The 16,079-nt window shown below is 40.8% G+C and overlaps 1 protein-coding gene across 1 annotated transcript in view; it reads left to right on the top strand.

Annotated features, from left to right (window-relative positions):
• Window positions 1–1,695, top strand: part of nhsb (Nance-Horan syndrome b (congenital cataracts and dental anomalies)) — a 48,238-nt gene extending 46,543 nt beyond the window's left edge. The window contains exon 12 of the mRNA XM_029455163.1: window positions 651–1,695. Coding sequence (XP_029311023.1) covers window positions 651–1,278 — 628 coding nt within the window. The 3' untranslated portion in view covers window positions 1,279–1,695. The remainder of the gene's footprint in view (window positions 1–650) is intronic.
• Window positions 1,696–16,079: the final 14,384 nt, after the last annotated feature.

Below are 16,079 nucleotides of genomic sequence, written 5' to 3'. Positions count from 1 at the left end.
TTACACAACACTTCCTGATGTATAATACAATGCAACAATACCAATTTCTGTTCAGGGTTCATTTCTGTCACTTTATACTGCATTCTCTTCAAAAGTCCAACATTTTCAGATTTGGACAACCATCCGTTGTTACGCCTGCCAGCTTGTCCCATTTCAGTCCCAACTTGTCCACACATACATTTACCTCCGTGAACAAATCACTCCCTGTTGTTGTCCCTTTCATGGCTGCCAGCTCCTCCGTGATTTTGAAGTCCTTAGTTATCCGACGTAGGAAGATGAGTAGCTGGGCAGTGTCACTCACGTACATCGCGCGTGGCGCACATACGTAAATAAAGAAAACCAGCACCCTTTTCAAAATAATAGCAACACAGTTATAAAGTTATTTACACCATGCACGCAATACAATGGTGTTGCTTTTATTTTGAAAAGGGTGCTGTTTAAAAATATATATATACTTTTTCATATGTTATCATTTATCATTTCATTTAGGGCCGGCCAAAGGGCCGGATGTGGCCCGCGGGCGGTACAATGCCCAGGTCTGGTCTAAGTACTGCATGAACTGTATATCTATTTGTCATGTAATTGTGTCTATCCTTGTTTATTCACTGTCTAAATGTTAATTGGGACTCTCCTGTAATTTCCTAATTCAGATCCAAGAGAAAGGTCCTGGGCCGTAAAGATTCAGGAGACTTAAACGCAAAGTCTCGTCTCTGCCCTGCAGCACCAGTGACCCCTGTCACCACCGTCATTATCCCGCCAGCCCCTCCTCTCAACATCCCAGCGACCTTAGCCACTGCTGCCGGGTCACAACGAGCCCCTGTGCCAATCTACCGCAGCGCCAAGAAATCCAGCACGTCCAACGAGGAGTTTAAACTCCTGTTGTTGAAGAAAGGTAGCAGGTCTGATTCCAGCTACCGCATGTCAGCCACAGAGATCCTGAAGAGCCCTATCACCCCTAAAAGCCCAGGGGACCCCCTTCAAGAAGGGGCCATTAGACAGGCTGAAGAGCTACCTTGTACACTCCAAGAGCCCCACATTTCTGGCCTGGACCCAATCCAGATACCAGGCCTTTTTCCAAGAGCCAACTCTGAGAGTTTTACCCACAAAACCCTGCCTATGTCAGCTGCATCTCGACAGGGACGTTCTCGGATCCCCCCTGTAGCCAACAGCAGTCGCTACAGTACACGCAGCCGCCTCTACACGGCCCCCATGCAAGCCATTTCTGAAGGGGAGACAGAGAACTCAGATGGAAGCCCCCATGATGACAGATCATCCTAAAAACCGCTGATGAGAGATGTCCTCTATTCTTATCTGTGTCCTACATTTCAAATGGCCCCTTCTACTTTTCTAATCTTGGATAGAAATGGTGTAATTCTCCGACACACAAAGTTTGACTGTTGCCAAAATGCACCCAGTTTTGGATCTATCTATCTTCTATTTAAGGGTGTCACAGAGTGTTGTGGGATACTGAATCATAAAGGGATGATTATAAAAAAACTTTGAGGAAATACCTAAATACTGTATTATCAAAATAATAGCTCGCTCATAGTTAATGGAGCCAGACATAAGACCTATTTTGATTGAACTGTCTTTTTTAAAAGAAAAGAAAAAAAACAGTCTGTTTGGTAAATTATGATAAGAAAAGAAATGTTGTGGAGTACGGACAAAGTGCGTGTGCATGAAGAAGCACATGCAACATCCACTGAAATTTCTACTTCTTGTGTTTTGAATGGCGTGGGTGGGTGGGTGTGTGTGTGTGTGTGTCGCTGAGGAACTGCTTTCTTATTAAAATTAAAAGATCTTATGAAATTTAATATTCCTTCAACTTTTGGTGCCCAAAGCATTGGCCAGGCTTCACAGAGTCCATCCTCAATATTCCTGCCAACAAGCAAGGGTTGTTTCCTTGTGGAAGTTACTAACAACACAGCACCAACTTATCTATTATATTTCCATCTGAAGACCTGGCATAGAGAGTATATCACACAGAGCCAATCATATATTTCTTCACATTAATTATATCCAAAAAGATTACATGATGCATGTATTTTTGTAAAACTGCGCCTCAGAACATGATGATGAAGTTTCACCATGTTGCATGACCCTATATGGAAACATCCCCTGGATCCTGGTTTCTGTCAACATTTTTGTGGTTCCTTTGTATTATAAAAATAATTAATCTTTCACTGTGAAAGGTTTTAGTGACATTTGTATTACATTGCCAGTGATCTAAATTGATCTGTCATGGATTTGAGTGTCTAACAAGAAGGAGCAAGGGCTTGCGCCTAGATGGGGCCCATATGTCAAAGATACAGGCTAATTTTGGACAATCGCACAGTGGCCTTTCTCTACTAGAGGTGGTTGTAAGCAGGGCATTTATAAGTCCCTGCACATATACATGGACCTGCGCCATGTTCCACCAGAATTCAATCACATACTTACTTAAACCCAACCTTGAAATCTAGTATGTTTAGACTGATTAAAGCTTTTCCAGACGCTGGCCAGTCTTGCTGTGCAGACTTGAAGTGGATAAGGTGCATTTCTAAGCAGTTTTAAAGATACCATTGAGTGCAGACGGTGAAAATGCTTTAGAAGGTTCTCAATCGATTTGACTAGAGGTTAATTTGGAAAGCTTTCCAAGAACCAACCTCACTTTTGCACTTCATGATTCTTCAAGAATATTCCTTGAAAAGAAAATATATCTTATAATGAAATTGCATATGTATATTTGTACTGAATATAAAAACTCATATCTATATAAAACAACAAAATTTTATAGGGAATCAACCTGAGTGTAGCATAGAAGAACAGGTCACACTGACAACATCACACATGAATCTTAACAATGTACACTGTTCTCCTCTCCTTGTTGCCTCTCCTTCATTTGCACTGACCCAGTAGCATTAGACAGGTGAAAGCTCAAACCAGTCTCTGGTGTACACCATTTTGTCTTACCCTCATATCACAAAATCTGACAGAGAGGAGACAAGACGAGGAAAGGACTACATACCACCAATATTAAAGCAATGCGTCCATGGCACTGCCACAGCCTTTTTTGTCCCACACCTGGGTTAGAGTATGAAATCATTCTTTTCCTTCCAGTAAATGTTACACAATAGTGTCCAGTGTTTTACAGAAGCAAACTATCATCAGTGGAAACTTTGACCTCTCACCTGCCTATCACATTAAACACAACACATATACTTCTTACATTCAGAGACCGTACTTCAGTAGAAACCATTCACTGTATTCTGTGAATACCTCAGCAAGCATATTACTGTTTTATTGTAAATGCTACAGACAGATAGATAGATAGATAGATAGATAGATAGATAGATAGATAGATAGATAGATAGATAGATAGATAGATAGATAGATAGACAGACAGACAGACAGACAGACAGACAGACAGACAGACAGACAGATAGACAGGCAGACATAACAAAACCACAACTGTTTGATACTCAGCGAATCTGAATTGCAGAACTGACACTGTGTAAGATGGAGAGGGTAAAAAGCTGTGAAATGATTATTAGAATTTTACATTCATCATACCCGTATTGCTGAAGCGCACTTGTTCCTGTTCATTGTTTTATTTGTTGTGTTTTCTATCGCATGCAATAAGTAAAGAAAAAAAAGAAGAAGAAAAGAAAAGGACACCACCATATCATTATTTTTATCTGAGGGATGTCTCCATACCACGAGAAAAGATTTTGTATTTTCCGTTCAAATGTTCAAGTTCAATAGTGTGTTCTATAGATGTACAAACTGTCTGGCTAATTCTGTTCTGTATAGTCGTGATCACAAACAGGGGTTTATCTTGTACTGTATATCTACTCACTGGACAATCATACGTATAAGAGACTGTAAAGAAAATGATATGAAATCTGTCGGGATGGAGAATTTGAACATTTTTGGTGCTGGGTCCTAGTCTTGCTGGAGCTGTGAAAGTTGGGAGTGAGAGAAATATTTTCCAGAAGAAACTGCTGATCTAGTTTTAAAGTGCATATCTGGAAAAGCCGCTTTGGATAAAAAAATGTACAAACAAAAAAAACATAGAAATGGAAATAGAAAATATCCATTATTACACCCAAAACCTAGTTTGATCTGATCAGAAAGTCATTATTGTCTTTACTTTTGACTCATAGCTAAATATTTTGATTACCACAAACCATTATTACTGAATAATTACAATGAACCAATTAGTAAAGGTGATACAGTATTACATGAAAAATGCAATTTGACTGTGAAATGCTATTTAAAGTTTATAAACAAAAATACTCGAAAGGTATTTGACAATTTGTTTAGTGGGATTTTTCCGTACTGTACCTGGCAGTGATGCTATAGAGGTATTTTAAGACTGTTTCCTTTATTTGTAAAAGCAGTGGATAGATTATTGACTGACACAATTTGATTAGAAAAACAAACTGTGAGGTTGCCATGCAGACTCTCGTTAACATTAATTTAGTCCGTCTCGAACCTCAGTCCTCAATAGTTTGGGAACAAAACAAGAATCTATCATTTTAATAGATTCTTGGCCCCAACTTGTTTTCAAATGTCTGCACGCAATTTTGCCCTAAAGACAAGTGTGACAACAACCACTGGGTCATTTTTCTCAAAGGTTTGCAGTATGGAATAACACTAAACAGACTTTAAAATATGTGACAGAGAACTGAAAAAAATAAAGACGTTGAAGACACAGTGTAACTGTCTATTTAAAAGAGGCTCCATGTTTAAAACTAGCTAGGACTTAACAGATTTGAATCTTTTTTGTATTTTTGTATAAACCTGTAAATACGTTTTTAAAGAAAAAAATGTTTCAAATTCTTTCTTTTGTAAAATAAATCAATAAAAAGAAAAAAGTTTTTTTTTTCAAAGTTTACATGATTATTTCCAAGCCTTTGTATATTTTGGAGCTGTGCACCACCTTCAATCTTGTATTTATTTATTTATTTTATTTTTTGGGGTGGGGGGTTACAACATTGTGAAAAGTCCATTATTCTATATCTAATTCATTTTATCAGCTCATCAGGCTGCTTAGTAACTGTGCATAGAAAAAAAGCCAATAAATGTGATTGCGTTGAAACGGAAGGCCTTTTGTGTGACACTTCATTTCCTCCCCATCAGAACAACGTGCACTGAGATAATCTCTCCACTAGAGGGCAGTCTTTTAATGTTGTCTAGTTTCAGTCTCAACTGCAATATTTCTCCTTCAACTGAAGCTACTGCTCAGATTCTGTCAACAAAGCATTCATAATTTGATGAAATCCAACTCAGATTCACTGTCATAGTTGAAATGACAAATTCTCTCAACAGAAAACCCTGCTCCCTACCAAAACAAATTGGGGGTGTCTCAAAATGATTGTGACTTTTAAACAAGGCAGTAGGATTGAGTCAAGTCAGACTAATAGAAGAGCTGAGAACGGGACTAACCTGCCCTCAAATGTAACTTACTTGACTCTCTAAAAACTTGAAATGACATGAAAACAATGAAAATGATGAAAATTCCGATCTCAAGTTTTGAAATATAAAAGTATTTGGCAGGCTTTGTATAACCACTCATCGTGAAAATGTAATTACTAGGGCTATGCATTAATTGACTTCGCTGGTCTCTCTAATATAAACAGCCTACATATGTCACTACTATCCAATGACAAAAAAAATGCATAGATTTAACTTAAAATGGTTCTAGTGGAATACATAATAAAGCAGCAATCCAGGTGAAATGTCACAATTCACAAGAGCATAGCCATTTAATACATGTGTTGAGATACACTACAAGTATTCAAAAGACTTGTAACTTGACTTGAACTTGCCCATATAGGGACATAAACTGAGACCTGACTTGGGACTTGACTTGGACTTTCTAACTAACATGTTTAAGGGGTTGTTGTGTGTAAATTAGACTCACTCTGGTAGGAGCCTAACACTTGGGGGACCGTGAAGTAATCTGTTTTCCCGTTAAAAACAAAACAACAAAAGCCTTTGGAGGATGCAGCCTCTGCGTCTGGTCTATGGGGGATTTCATGTTAAGTCACCACCCCTACCTTTCGCTGCTCCCGTCGCCTACCAACTCTATGAAGTTATCAAGCGCAATTGAAGGCTTACTTTAGCATTTCTTTTCCCAGAGAAAGGAGCCAGAGATAATACTTTTATTTTTTTCATTTTCAATCTTGATTGAAGATATGCTTTATCACCAGCACATGATATATTTTAGACAGTGGAGGTCACCAGAGATACAATGTGTACAACACTTGCAGTCATCTTTTTAATCAAAATACTAATTACCAAATATTTATCCTTAGCTTATACAGAAACTGTAAGAAACACTTTTATGACCACAAATACAAAGAGTAGAATAATATAATCAACTTTTGATAATTATTCCCCAACAAATACACTTTTTCATCTTTACATCCAGTGCCATCATCAGGTCAACATTTCAATGTGTCTAATACTTTGGTTTATAACCAAATACCTGAAACATTTCCATCAGCCACAGCTATGCTTTGTGTTAAGTGTTAATTTGCATATCTTCCCCCCTAGTTTCGTAGCATTTGATGGACAAAACCACTTTATTTTTCAATGTTATTTTTTACTAGGTTAATTTCCTTTTGTTATAACATCACATCAAAGGAACATTACAGTAACAATACATACGTTTTGAGTCCAGAGTCTACACACACACACACACACACACACACATACACACACACACACACACACACACACACACAACTTGCACCGATATCAGAGCTGAACAAAGTATTTCCGCTTGCCATAAGGTCACAACAATTTAAATTAGTCTTTCCAGACCAATAAAAACCAAAAGCTCCTTTTTCCACATTCTCAATGATGGATCGTCCATACTCTTCCACATCTTGAATATTAACAGACATAATGATGAAGTTTGACAGTATATAAACTGTTGACATGAGGGTAACACTCTGGCTACTGTAATACTAATATCTCAGAGTCACTAGACACTCCTTTATGACATGATGCGCCACAGAGCCTGCTGTGAGTTGTCCTGAAACGCAACAGTACATTTTTCTACATAGTTCTATTGATTAAGTCTCACTCCACAACTTACATTTGGACACTTTCGCCAATACAGCTCCTTAAATATGGCACCATTGACAGGTGTTACAAACTAAAAGTTTGTAAAAGTTCACTCAGGGAAGTGATCAAGTTTTTCTCCCACTCCTGGATCTACTAAGCACAGCATCACATTAACTGCCCAGGATGATGGTAAGGGCCCCTGACCAAAACTTAAATGTTCTTGTCCTGATGCCTAACTCGACTGTGTACAGTGACAGTGTGACTGTTGTTTCAGAGCTGGATGCACTGAGATGCTGCTGCTAGATGATGACAGGTCCTACCTGGACGAGGCCTCAGCGTTCCAGTCTATCCCTAAGGGAATCCCCAGTGACGCCAAGACAAACAAGGTGACAGTCTTCAGAGCACTGTGCTCACTCAAGGCACGGATTGGAGAATTACAGTGTTGAAAGTACATGTTGGTAAATTAGAAATAATCATGCTAGTGTTTTGCATGCTTTACAGTTACAACATCATGTCTACTCTACATGTCTGCAAAGTAAATGTTTTTATAGTAAATGGGCTAAAATGGGCTTTTCTTCTGTCTTAACACTTCTTCATCAGTTTCGCCCATCATCAGCATTACCAAGCTTATTTTTATTCTAGTTTTGTGTTGTTCGGTCATTACCGTTTTAACTACCAAGATAATTACCTGTTCAAATGTCTGCAGGTTATTTTAAACATGCAAAATAAGTTATGTGTTTTAACTTAACCTTGAATTCTTTGGTTAATTATTGTTTGTAAAAGGTTAAACCAGGACAGCTTAACTGGCCAACAAAATCAACACATTAACAAATATCTCTTTCCGTTAATTACGCTTAATTTATGCAAATCTTTTTTGTGAATTTTTGCCAGAATTTGACAACTTTTAGATGGATTACTTTTTTCCATCACCACACAATGCCAACATTTGTGAGTATCAATATATTTCAACACATCTTAACCATTATTTATGTAAGACAGTAATCAGTACAACTTGAGGTTTTTACTTGCAAGATTTTACAATCTCAATGTCCGTTCCCAGGACATTCACTGGTGTTGAGGAAGAATGATGGCAGCCTTCGGAAGTCCACCACCAGCTCCGTGGTCCTCCCTGCGTTGAGCTAGAGGTGGTACCTATGACACCAGAGGGTAAAGTCAGCCTTTCTTGCCTTACACTTTCTTGCCTTACACTTTCTGAGCTCACTCCTCAGCTGGTTGAGTGTGAGGAACAAAGTGCAGGTAGTGGGTGGAAAAGCAGGAAACAGAGTGGATGTGTGAAATTGATGACAGCTGGGGGTTGAGGGAGGTGGCAGGGTGGAGATGACAGGTGATAAGTACAATGAGGGTTGCAGCAGGGGTGAATGAGCCGGGGGAGGCCGCATTACTGATCAACTCTATCGAAGAAAATGTTTAAGTCATTCACACACTTTAGGTCCCCCTTTGGCTGAGAGTCTGGCTCCTTGTACCCAGAGATGGTTTTCAGGCCTCTCCAGAAACCGCTGACATTCCTCTGCTGTAGCTGCTCCTCTTCCCAGATGGGTACATTTTTTTCAAATGACTCTGTCTGTTTGTTCGTTTTTAGGATCTTTGGTTAAGGTTCGGTGTTGTGTCGGTTGCAAATGTTAATTTGCAATTCTAGATGCGTTAGTTTTAGTGTCTTAGTTATCGCGGTGTCCCATTTAACATATGTCAATTACACTACTGTGATCTAAAGGTAGGGAAATGGTATTGATTCTCTAATTAGGTAATGTGAAGTATTTTCTTGGTTAGCGCACTTAAACCGCATTACACACAAGTCTTCACTATGAAAATATTTCCATTCCCTTTTTACTACTGGCTTCTCTGTTGCTCTTGGTCTGTCTGTCCAGGGAGCCCTCACACCTCTCCTCCTCTCTGGTGATTGGATTGGCTGAATCCAATTCCTCTCCAGCTCCTGGTAATCTGGTGTTTTAGCTCTTTTCTTGGTGGCTTCATGTTTTGGTTTTAATGCCGGCAGTGCTCTGCGTACTGGAGATTTTGCATTTTGTGCATGTGTCTTTACTACATCCTTGGTCTACTCTAACACTGTGAGGTCACAGGAGCAAACATGGCCCGAGGATGGAGCAGGGAAGAGCTGCCACTGAGGACGCAACTTCACAGATGCTGGTGTTGCAACTGTGGGTGAGACCTTCCTCTTTAACTTTGCCTGACCCACGGTGCTGCCAGGCAAGTGGTACTGGTGAGCCAGGCCTGGATGGGGGGGTGCACATGGGGGGCACACATTAGCAGGGGAGAGAGGGTCAGCCACCACAGATAGGCGGCTGGACAATGCCAGCCCCTGCATCACCACCGCATTGTCCTCCCTCTTCACCTTTTTGTTATACCACTGTACCAGAGTGGTGTGGCTCACGTCCACCAGCTGTAGGGTGGTCTGTTGCATAACTGTCCCGTTGGCCAGAATGTGTCACCTGATTTTTCTGTAGTCTCAGGATGATATCCCATCTGGACACTGTGCCAGTCCTCCTCTTCTTGGGACTGCTGGTGGATGTCACAGAGCCTGACAAAGATGGTCTCAATCAGGCGGCAGCAATCTAGCCACTGGACAAGCGGAACAGTGGTGGTGAGTGCGTGCCTCTTCACACTCTCCACCCCTGGAGTGAACTCCTGCCTCTTCTTGGGAGACCTGAACTGGATGGTGGATTTCTCAGCTCCACCAGACACTCTGCCAAGCTGTCCATGCCTGCCATGCCAGAGTCATCCAGAGCCTGCACAAAGTAACAGAGATGAACAACAAAGTTTGACAACAGTGAGATGGGACAAAGGACAGATACAGTGATTTTGTTTATTTACAAATAATTATGTATTTATATGCCCCGGAGTCATCAGAAGGTACCGAATCAAGTGCTGAGGACACACCTGGCTGCGGCATGGTGGCAGTAGCCTGGGAGGCACCAGGCAGAGAGGATGCAGCAGGCTGGGAGGAGGAGAGTGGTTCAGAGGAGGAACAAGGCAAGGTTGGGTCATCGAGGAGACCTGACATTGTATGTTCCTCGAAGCCCTTGTCTTCTTCTCCTTCCTCACCCTCATCCACATCCTCCAACATGCTCTCAGTCTCCTGAGTCTTGGTTGATTTTAAGGGGCTTTCCAGTCTGACTCAGCAGGTACTCAACACCAAGCAGCTCTCCTATGGAAAATAACAGAGATATATTAATATCAATGGGAATGATACAAATAAAGCCTCATTGAACTTAAGTAGGAACACTGAAAACCCACACACCAAAAGTATTATGTAGCCAGATATCAATTATATATGTCAGTGTATTTGGCAGGTGGTCTAAAGGTCGGCACACATTTTCAGCCAAACACCTTCAGGCTGTTGGTGTTGACACTTTGGGCTCATCCCCAGAGTAGGTGAGGAGACATGACTGCTTGCTGGTCACCGCAACAGTCCCTCAATCCTGGTTCCACCTGTTCAGGCCTTCCAGGAGGTACAGTTGGAAATTCAGTGCATTTGCACTGGTTCCTGGGAAAACAACTAAATAATTTATATTAATGAAAAATGTTTTCCTTTTTAATCTGAATAATGCTGTCATAAAGAAAAACATACAAATTAGTTTAGGTGGAGGTGGAAAGACTGAACCTTGTCAGGACGACGCCACTCTTGGTGGTTGTTCCTATCACAGTGTACAGGTGCACACCTGCCACACCCTGGATGCACCTAACGTGGCGTCTCTGCACATGCCAAATATGCTCCATGCGCACCTGGTCCAGCAGTGGCACGCCCATGAGGTCTCTCCCATTTTGCCCCCCTAAGTCTCTGCAGCAGCTGCTCCATGAGGCTGATAGTGGCCTCTTTACCACGCATCCTCCCGCTGCAGTACTGGCTCAGCTCCGTCTTACTGATTTTCATGTCCACCACATGATCAGTAAGGGCTGGCTCTCTTTGCCTGTCGCAACAGAGTGAGGTCCCCAGCATCCCACTCAAAGATGCATGCATAGAGGCAGCCCATGAAGATGGGGTAGAGGGGATGAGCCGACGGCCAGCCTCCTCATGAAATGTCAGATATCCAGCCGCATGTGGACATCTGGCCACTTACTAAACCTGCTCTGCAGCTTGCTCGTCCCCTCACTCACACAGCAGCCACAGTCCACATACAGCAGCACTGAGGGTGGAACAGCTGCCTGGCGATAGCGCTCCATCACACCAAATGCCATCATGTCCAGTCCCGGATTAAGATCTGGCCGACCTCATTGCCAATGGAGGTCACCCAGAGAGCTGTCCCTCTGCCGTGGCCAGCTTTTTTGTGATCTTGAATGTGACAACAGTAATGTTTAAGATTACGCATTTTTTACACATTATCTATAGCAGTTAGTTTATGTAGATGTATTACACAGCACACATTTATAATATAAGTAATGGTATCACTGACAACAACGTTACTATGTATAGGAGAGCATAACGTACATGGAAATCCAATACACAGTAAGTTTATGTATTACCTTTTTGGTTGAGTCCATCTTTAAGATGGAACTAAATATGGAGGTGATGCTGGCCTTAATATGGTCCATGTGGGAGAGGATGTCCCTGCTGTACACAGAAAGCAGCCAGCGACTGGTGGGGATGTAGGTGGGCTCAGGGGGCTCTTGGAAGACCACTTGGAAGAGAATGGGCCGATAAACAAGTCAGCACACTCTCCAAGATAGTGTGCCAACTGGTTTAGCCATTCTTCCCCATGGCTCTCCCTGAGCTTCTTCACCAGTCGTGCTGGAATGTTGCTGAGGGTCCGGTCCCGAAGCAACTGAATGACACAGATGTCACAAGCATACCTGAAATGCCCATTTCATTTAAATTATTTATTTAAAACAGGGACAGTGTATAATAAATGCACCAGATATAGCACAATGCTAATGTCCAGCTGTCTAGATGGGTGAAGAAGCGGTCGGGCGTAAGTGTCTGGTGATAAATGAAGGCTGGGACAGGGGGCTCGTACCACAGCTTCAAATCTAGGTGCAGTTTGCCAGAGTTAAAGAGGGTGTTGGAAATCCACCTTTGGTCCTGCAAAGGGATTGTCTGGCGCATTTTACTCGGCAACCAGAATGAAGCTGCAGCCCCAGTAGTAGCCAATTGAAGTCCTCCCGACACATTCTGTTTGGAAGACAAAAACTAATATTATTATTGCATAAATAAAGGCTACACCAAAGATGTCTTACAACAGAGACAGACCCATGAATAGACACTGTACTCACAGAGCCTACTGCCAGGCTGGTGTTAACAGCAGGGCTGGGGGTCCTCACAGAGGATGGAGCAGGGCTGGGGGTCCTCACAGAGGAATGAGGAGGAGGAGAAGGGCTGGGGGACCTCCTAGCCACTGAATTGGACTTGGGGCTGGTTTATTGCCGACCTAGGAGGCTAAACCCCAGAGCTGGCAAATGCCCTCAGCCGCACCATCCACTCTCCGTCTCCCATGCCCTTGTGGCTTTTAGGTTTAGTGCTCATCTAAAGATAACATGGAAATAACGGTAACAATAGCTTCATCTACGTATGAGCATAAACATGGCATGCTGAACAAGTGTATACTTATGAGTACAGTCAAATAACACTATTAGTTAAGCAATGTTATCAGTTATTAATACATGTTGTCTATACATATTAATGTAACAATGGTTATTTTGAAACCTTGCAGCACATAATGACAATTGTAATATCTACGTTACAGTAGCTCAGTAGTTCTCAACCTTTTTTGGGCCAGCGCCCCCCCATCCATTATCCAAGTCCCTTACTGCCCCCCCCCCCCCCCCCCATCAAATAAAATGTATGCTAATTGTCTCCCCTGAATTTTAATGTTGATTATTATTATTCTGTTTGTATTATTATGATTATTATTCTTAGTATTTATTATTTATATTACATATTGATTATATTAATTATGTATTTAAATTCTTATATTATTTTTCTTATCATTAGATTGCTATATTATGTTATTATAAAAACTCAAATTCTCTGAGATTGAAGTTACATAATAACATTTCTAAATAATAAATATTATAAAAATATTTTTGTTGTTGTTTTTACCTTCAATTGCATTCAAATGCAACGGTAAGAAGTTTGAGATTCAAACGTTAAATCGGTGTCATAGACTGCAGCCAATCAGAAACGGGTCATACATTTACTTGGTGTTAAACACAGCAGCCTCAGAAATGCGAAACAAGTTGCACTCTTAAGTGTTTCAAGGATAAACGAGCAGCCAACAAAAGAACAAGTCTGAGGCGCTGACCCCCCAACGGAACCCTGTTTTTTTGTTTTTTATATACTATATAGCGTCAAATCACAACTCACTTTTCACATTGAACAGGTGCTCTGCTATTAAATAAACTAAACACTTATGTTATGTATCTAGTTTATGTGCACGTTTCAGTGTCTACTGCGTTGCTGTTTTATGCATTCTCTCCTCTCCTCTCCTCTGTTTCACGAAGGGCGGGGCTCACACAGCGGAGGAAAGGAGAGTTGAGAACTACAAGGTGCAAAACATCCAGCAGCAGTGATGCAGATGTTAGCTCTGCAGATGTTAGCTCTGCTCCTACGAGCAGACAGTCTGCTGCTGGTCCAAGTCCCGACCAGAGCGTTAGTTTGTTACCATTAATTCTGATTAGTTTTATTCTTAAATTATTACATTTACACATACAAGGACTTTGCCTGGCTCTTTTTTTTCAAATCTCAGATTTAACAATATAGCAGAGTCTATAAAATAGGGGTGGGGAACCTTATTCCTATCAAGGGCTATTTTATTTTTTACAACATCCTTCGAGGGCCATACTAATTATTGAACTCATAACCTCTGCCAATACATTTAAGACACCGCCCATTAATTTCACCTTTCTTTCATGCTGTGCAGAAAAAGCAACTTTCTGTCAGTCGCCCGTTTTATTCTAGTTATTTTTTTGCGTGTGTTTATGAATTACCTCGAGGGCCAGATCAAATGGTTCGGAGGTTCCCCACCCCTGCTATAAAACAAACGCCCCCCCAAAACACATGAACTTTCTCAAATATAGCTACCAGCGCCCCCTGACGTTCTCTGAAGGCCCCCTGGGGGGCGCCCCCGCCCCCGTTGAGATGACAAATTTGTCTACAAGTTTCTCCAGCAAAGAGAAGAGCCTCTCCATCCCCTCCTTGCTCTCCTCTCTTCTGCCTCTGTCTCCCTAAAACAAGTAAGTACGTTTAGCTATACACCTCTAAATAAAAGCAGATTAAGTAGGAAAATAAGTACACATATTAGAAATAATATAATATATATAATTAATCCCCACGATTGCACTGAACATTTTAAGTGATATTCAACTGCCAGAAAACCAAGCAGGTAATAATAATATAATAGCATCGCCGCTAACGTCCCGTAACTTTTAATTTTAGCATAACTGTGATGTTGGGTTCTTTGGTTTTTTAACATTTGTATCGTTAGCTATTCGAGCGAGTTGAAACCCAATGCTTACATACTTACAAGTACTTACAAGTAGCCTATATCCATTTGCCGCTACTGCATTTTTTCATCAGAAAGGAACTTCTCTGGGCGCGCAATGAATCTTGGAATACGTGCGGCCGTGAAGGATCCATCAGATGTGTCCTCCAAATCCGGGAAAAGAAGGGCGCATTTGTCGGCTGCATTTGTAGGAGTCTCAGAAATGGGACAGCCCTTTCGCGGCTACACAACGACCCATTCCAGAATAATATGTTATTGTATTATAATTATTGATGCACTTTAATGTTGCTGATGGTAAAAGAGGAGCTAATTTTTACTATACTGCCGAGTAGGGATCAATAAAATGTTATCTTAACCTATAAATAATACATAGTAAATTATTAGTTGACTTCATTTTGTAGCCAAAAAACATTACTAATCTGAATCTGAATCTTAAAAGTAACTGAAGTTATCAAATAAATGTAGTGGAGTAAAAAGTACACTATTTGCCTCTGAATTGCAGTGGAGTCGAAGTAGCAAGAAAATGGAAACACTCAAGTAAAGTACAAATACTTCAAAATTGCACTTAGGTAAAGCACTTGAGTAAATGTATTTACTGTCCACCACTGCTCTATCACATGTGGCATTATTGACTAGCTTTTGCTTTGGAAGAGCGGCGAGTAAAATAGCCTACTACCAAATAAAACCTTTTTTTTGCTCAGAACATTTATGTGACATGATGAACGCTTTAGCTTCCATTGAACATTTAAATGTGATGAGGAACTTTAAATCAAGTGTCTTGCAGACAGAATTGGGCCACATTGCAAATATTTTGACTTGTAGTTGTAACAGAGTATTTCTACAGTGTGATATTGCTACTTGTACTAAAGTAAAGATAAGAGTATGTGTTCTTGCACTGGGTACCAGTCGTATTTATGATCTCTCTAACTACAGGAAAAACAGTTAAGGATTATCTTTAGTGAATGCTAGTTTATCCAAGGGTATTTGTCTATGTGTCTTTTCATGGTACTCAAAGACACTAAACGTAAATTAAAATGATCACAGAAAACAACATACTAAAAATATGTCACACAACATAATCACATATTAAAAGCTGTCTGTCGTAATATAACGCAGACAGGACCAATCCCATTTAAATTCAAAAAGGGTGACTAACATCTCCTTTAAAGACACTCAGTCACAAGGACTTAAAAAGTAATCCTAAAAATAATCATTACATGTATTTTAATTTCAGAGAGTAAAGCGAGAGTAGGCCAGTAGAGTGTCAACTTTAAACCATTACCCGTTTATATTAAATAGATAAATTGTGGCCCAGAGCCTCATGGCAAGGAGCTGATTTCCTTAAAGCTACGCATTCCATTTATTAAACATTGTTAATCACATAAAAAGTCTAATGTAGGCATGTGGTGGGGTAATGGAGCCTTCAACTGGGAGGACTGTCCTGAGATTCTAGTTTGTTTCAGGATTCAGGAGATTCAGGACACAACATTCCTAAAGAATCTGCAAGATGGGTCATAATTAGCCAGTTTACTCTGTGCGCTGCTGGTG

The sequence above is a fragment of the Cottoperca gobio genome, chromosome 3 (genome assembly GCF_900634415.1).
Source record: "Cottoperca gobio chromosome 3, fCotGob3.1, whole genome shotgun sequence".
NCBI lineage: Eukaryota > Metazoa > Chordata > Actinopteri > Perciformes > Bovichtidae > Cottoperca > Cottoperca gobio.
Note: the sequence above shows the minus strand (reverse complement) of the source record. Positions and strands in the feature narration are given on the sequence as shown.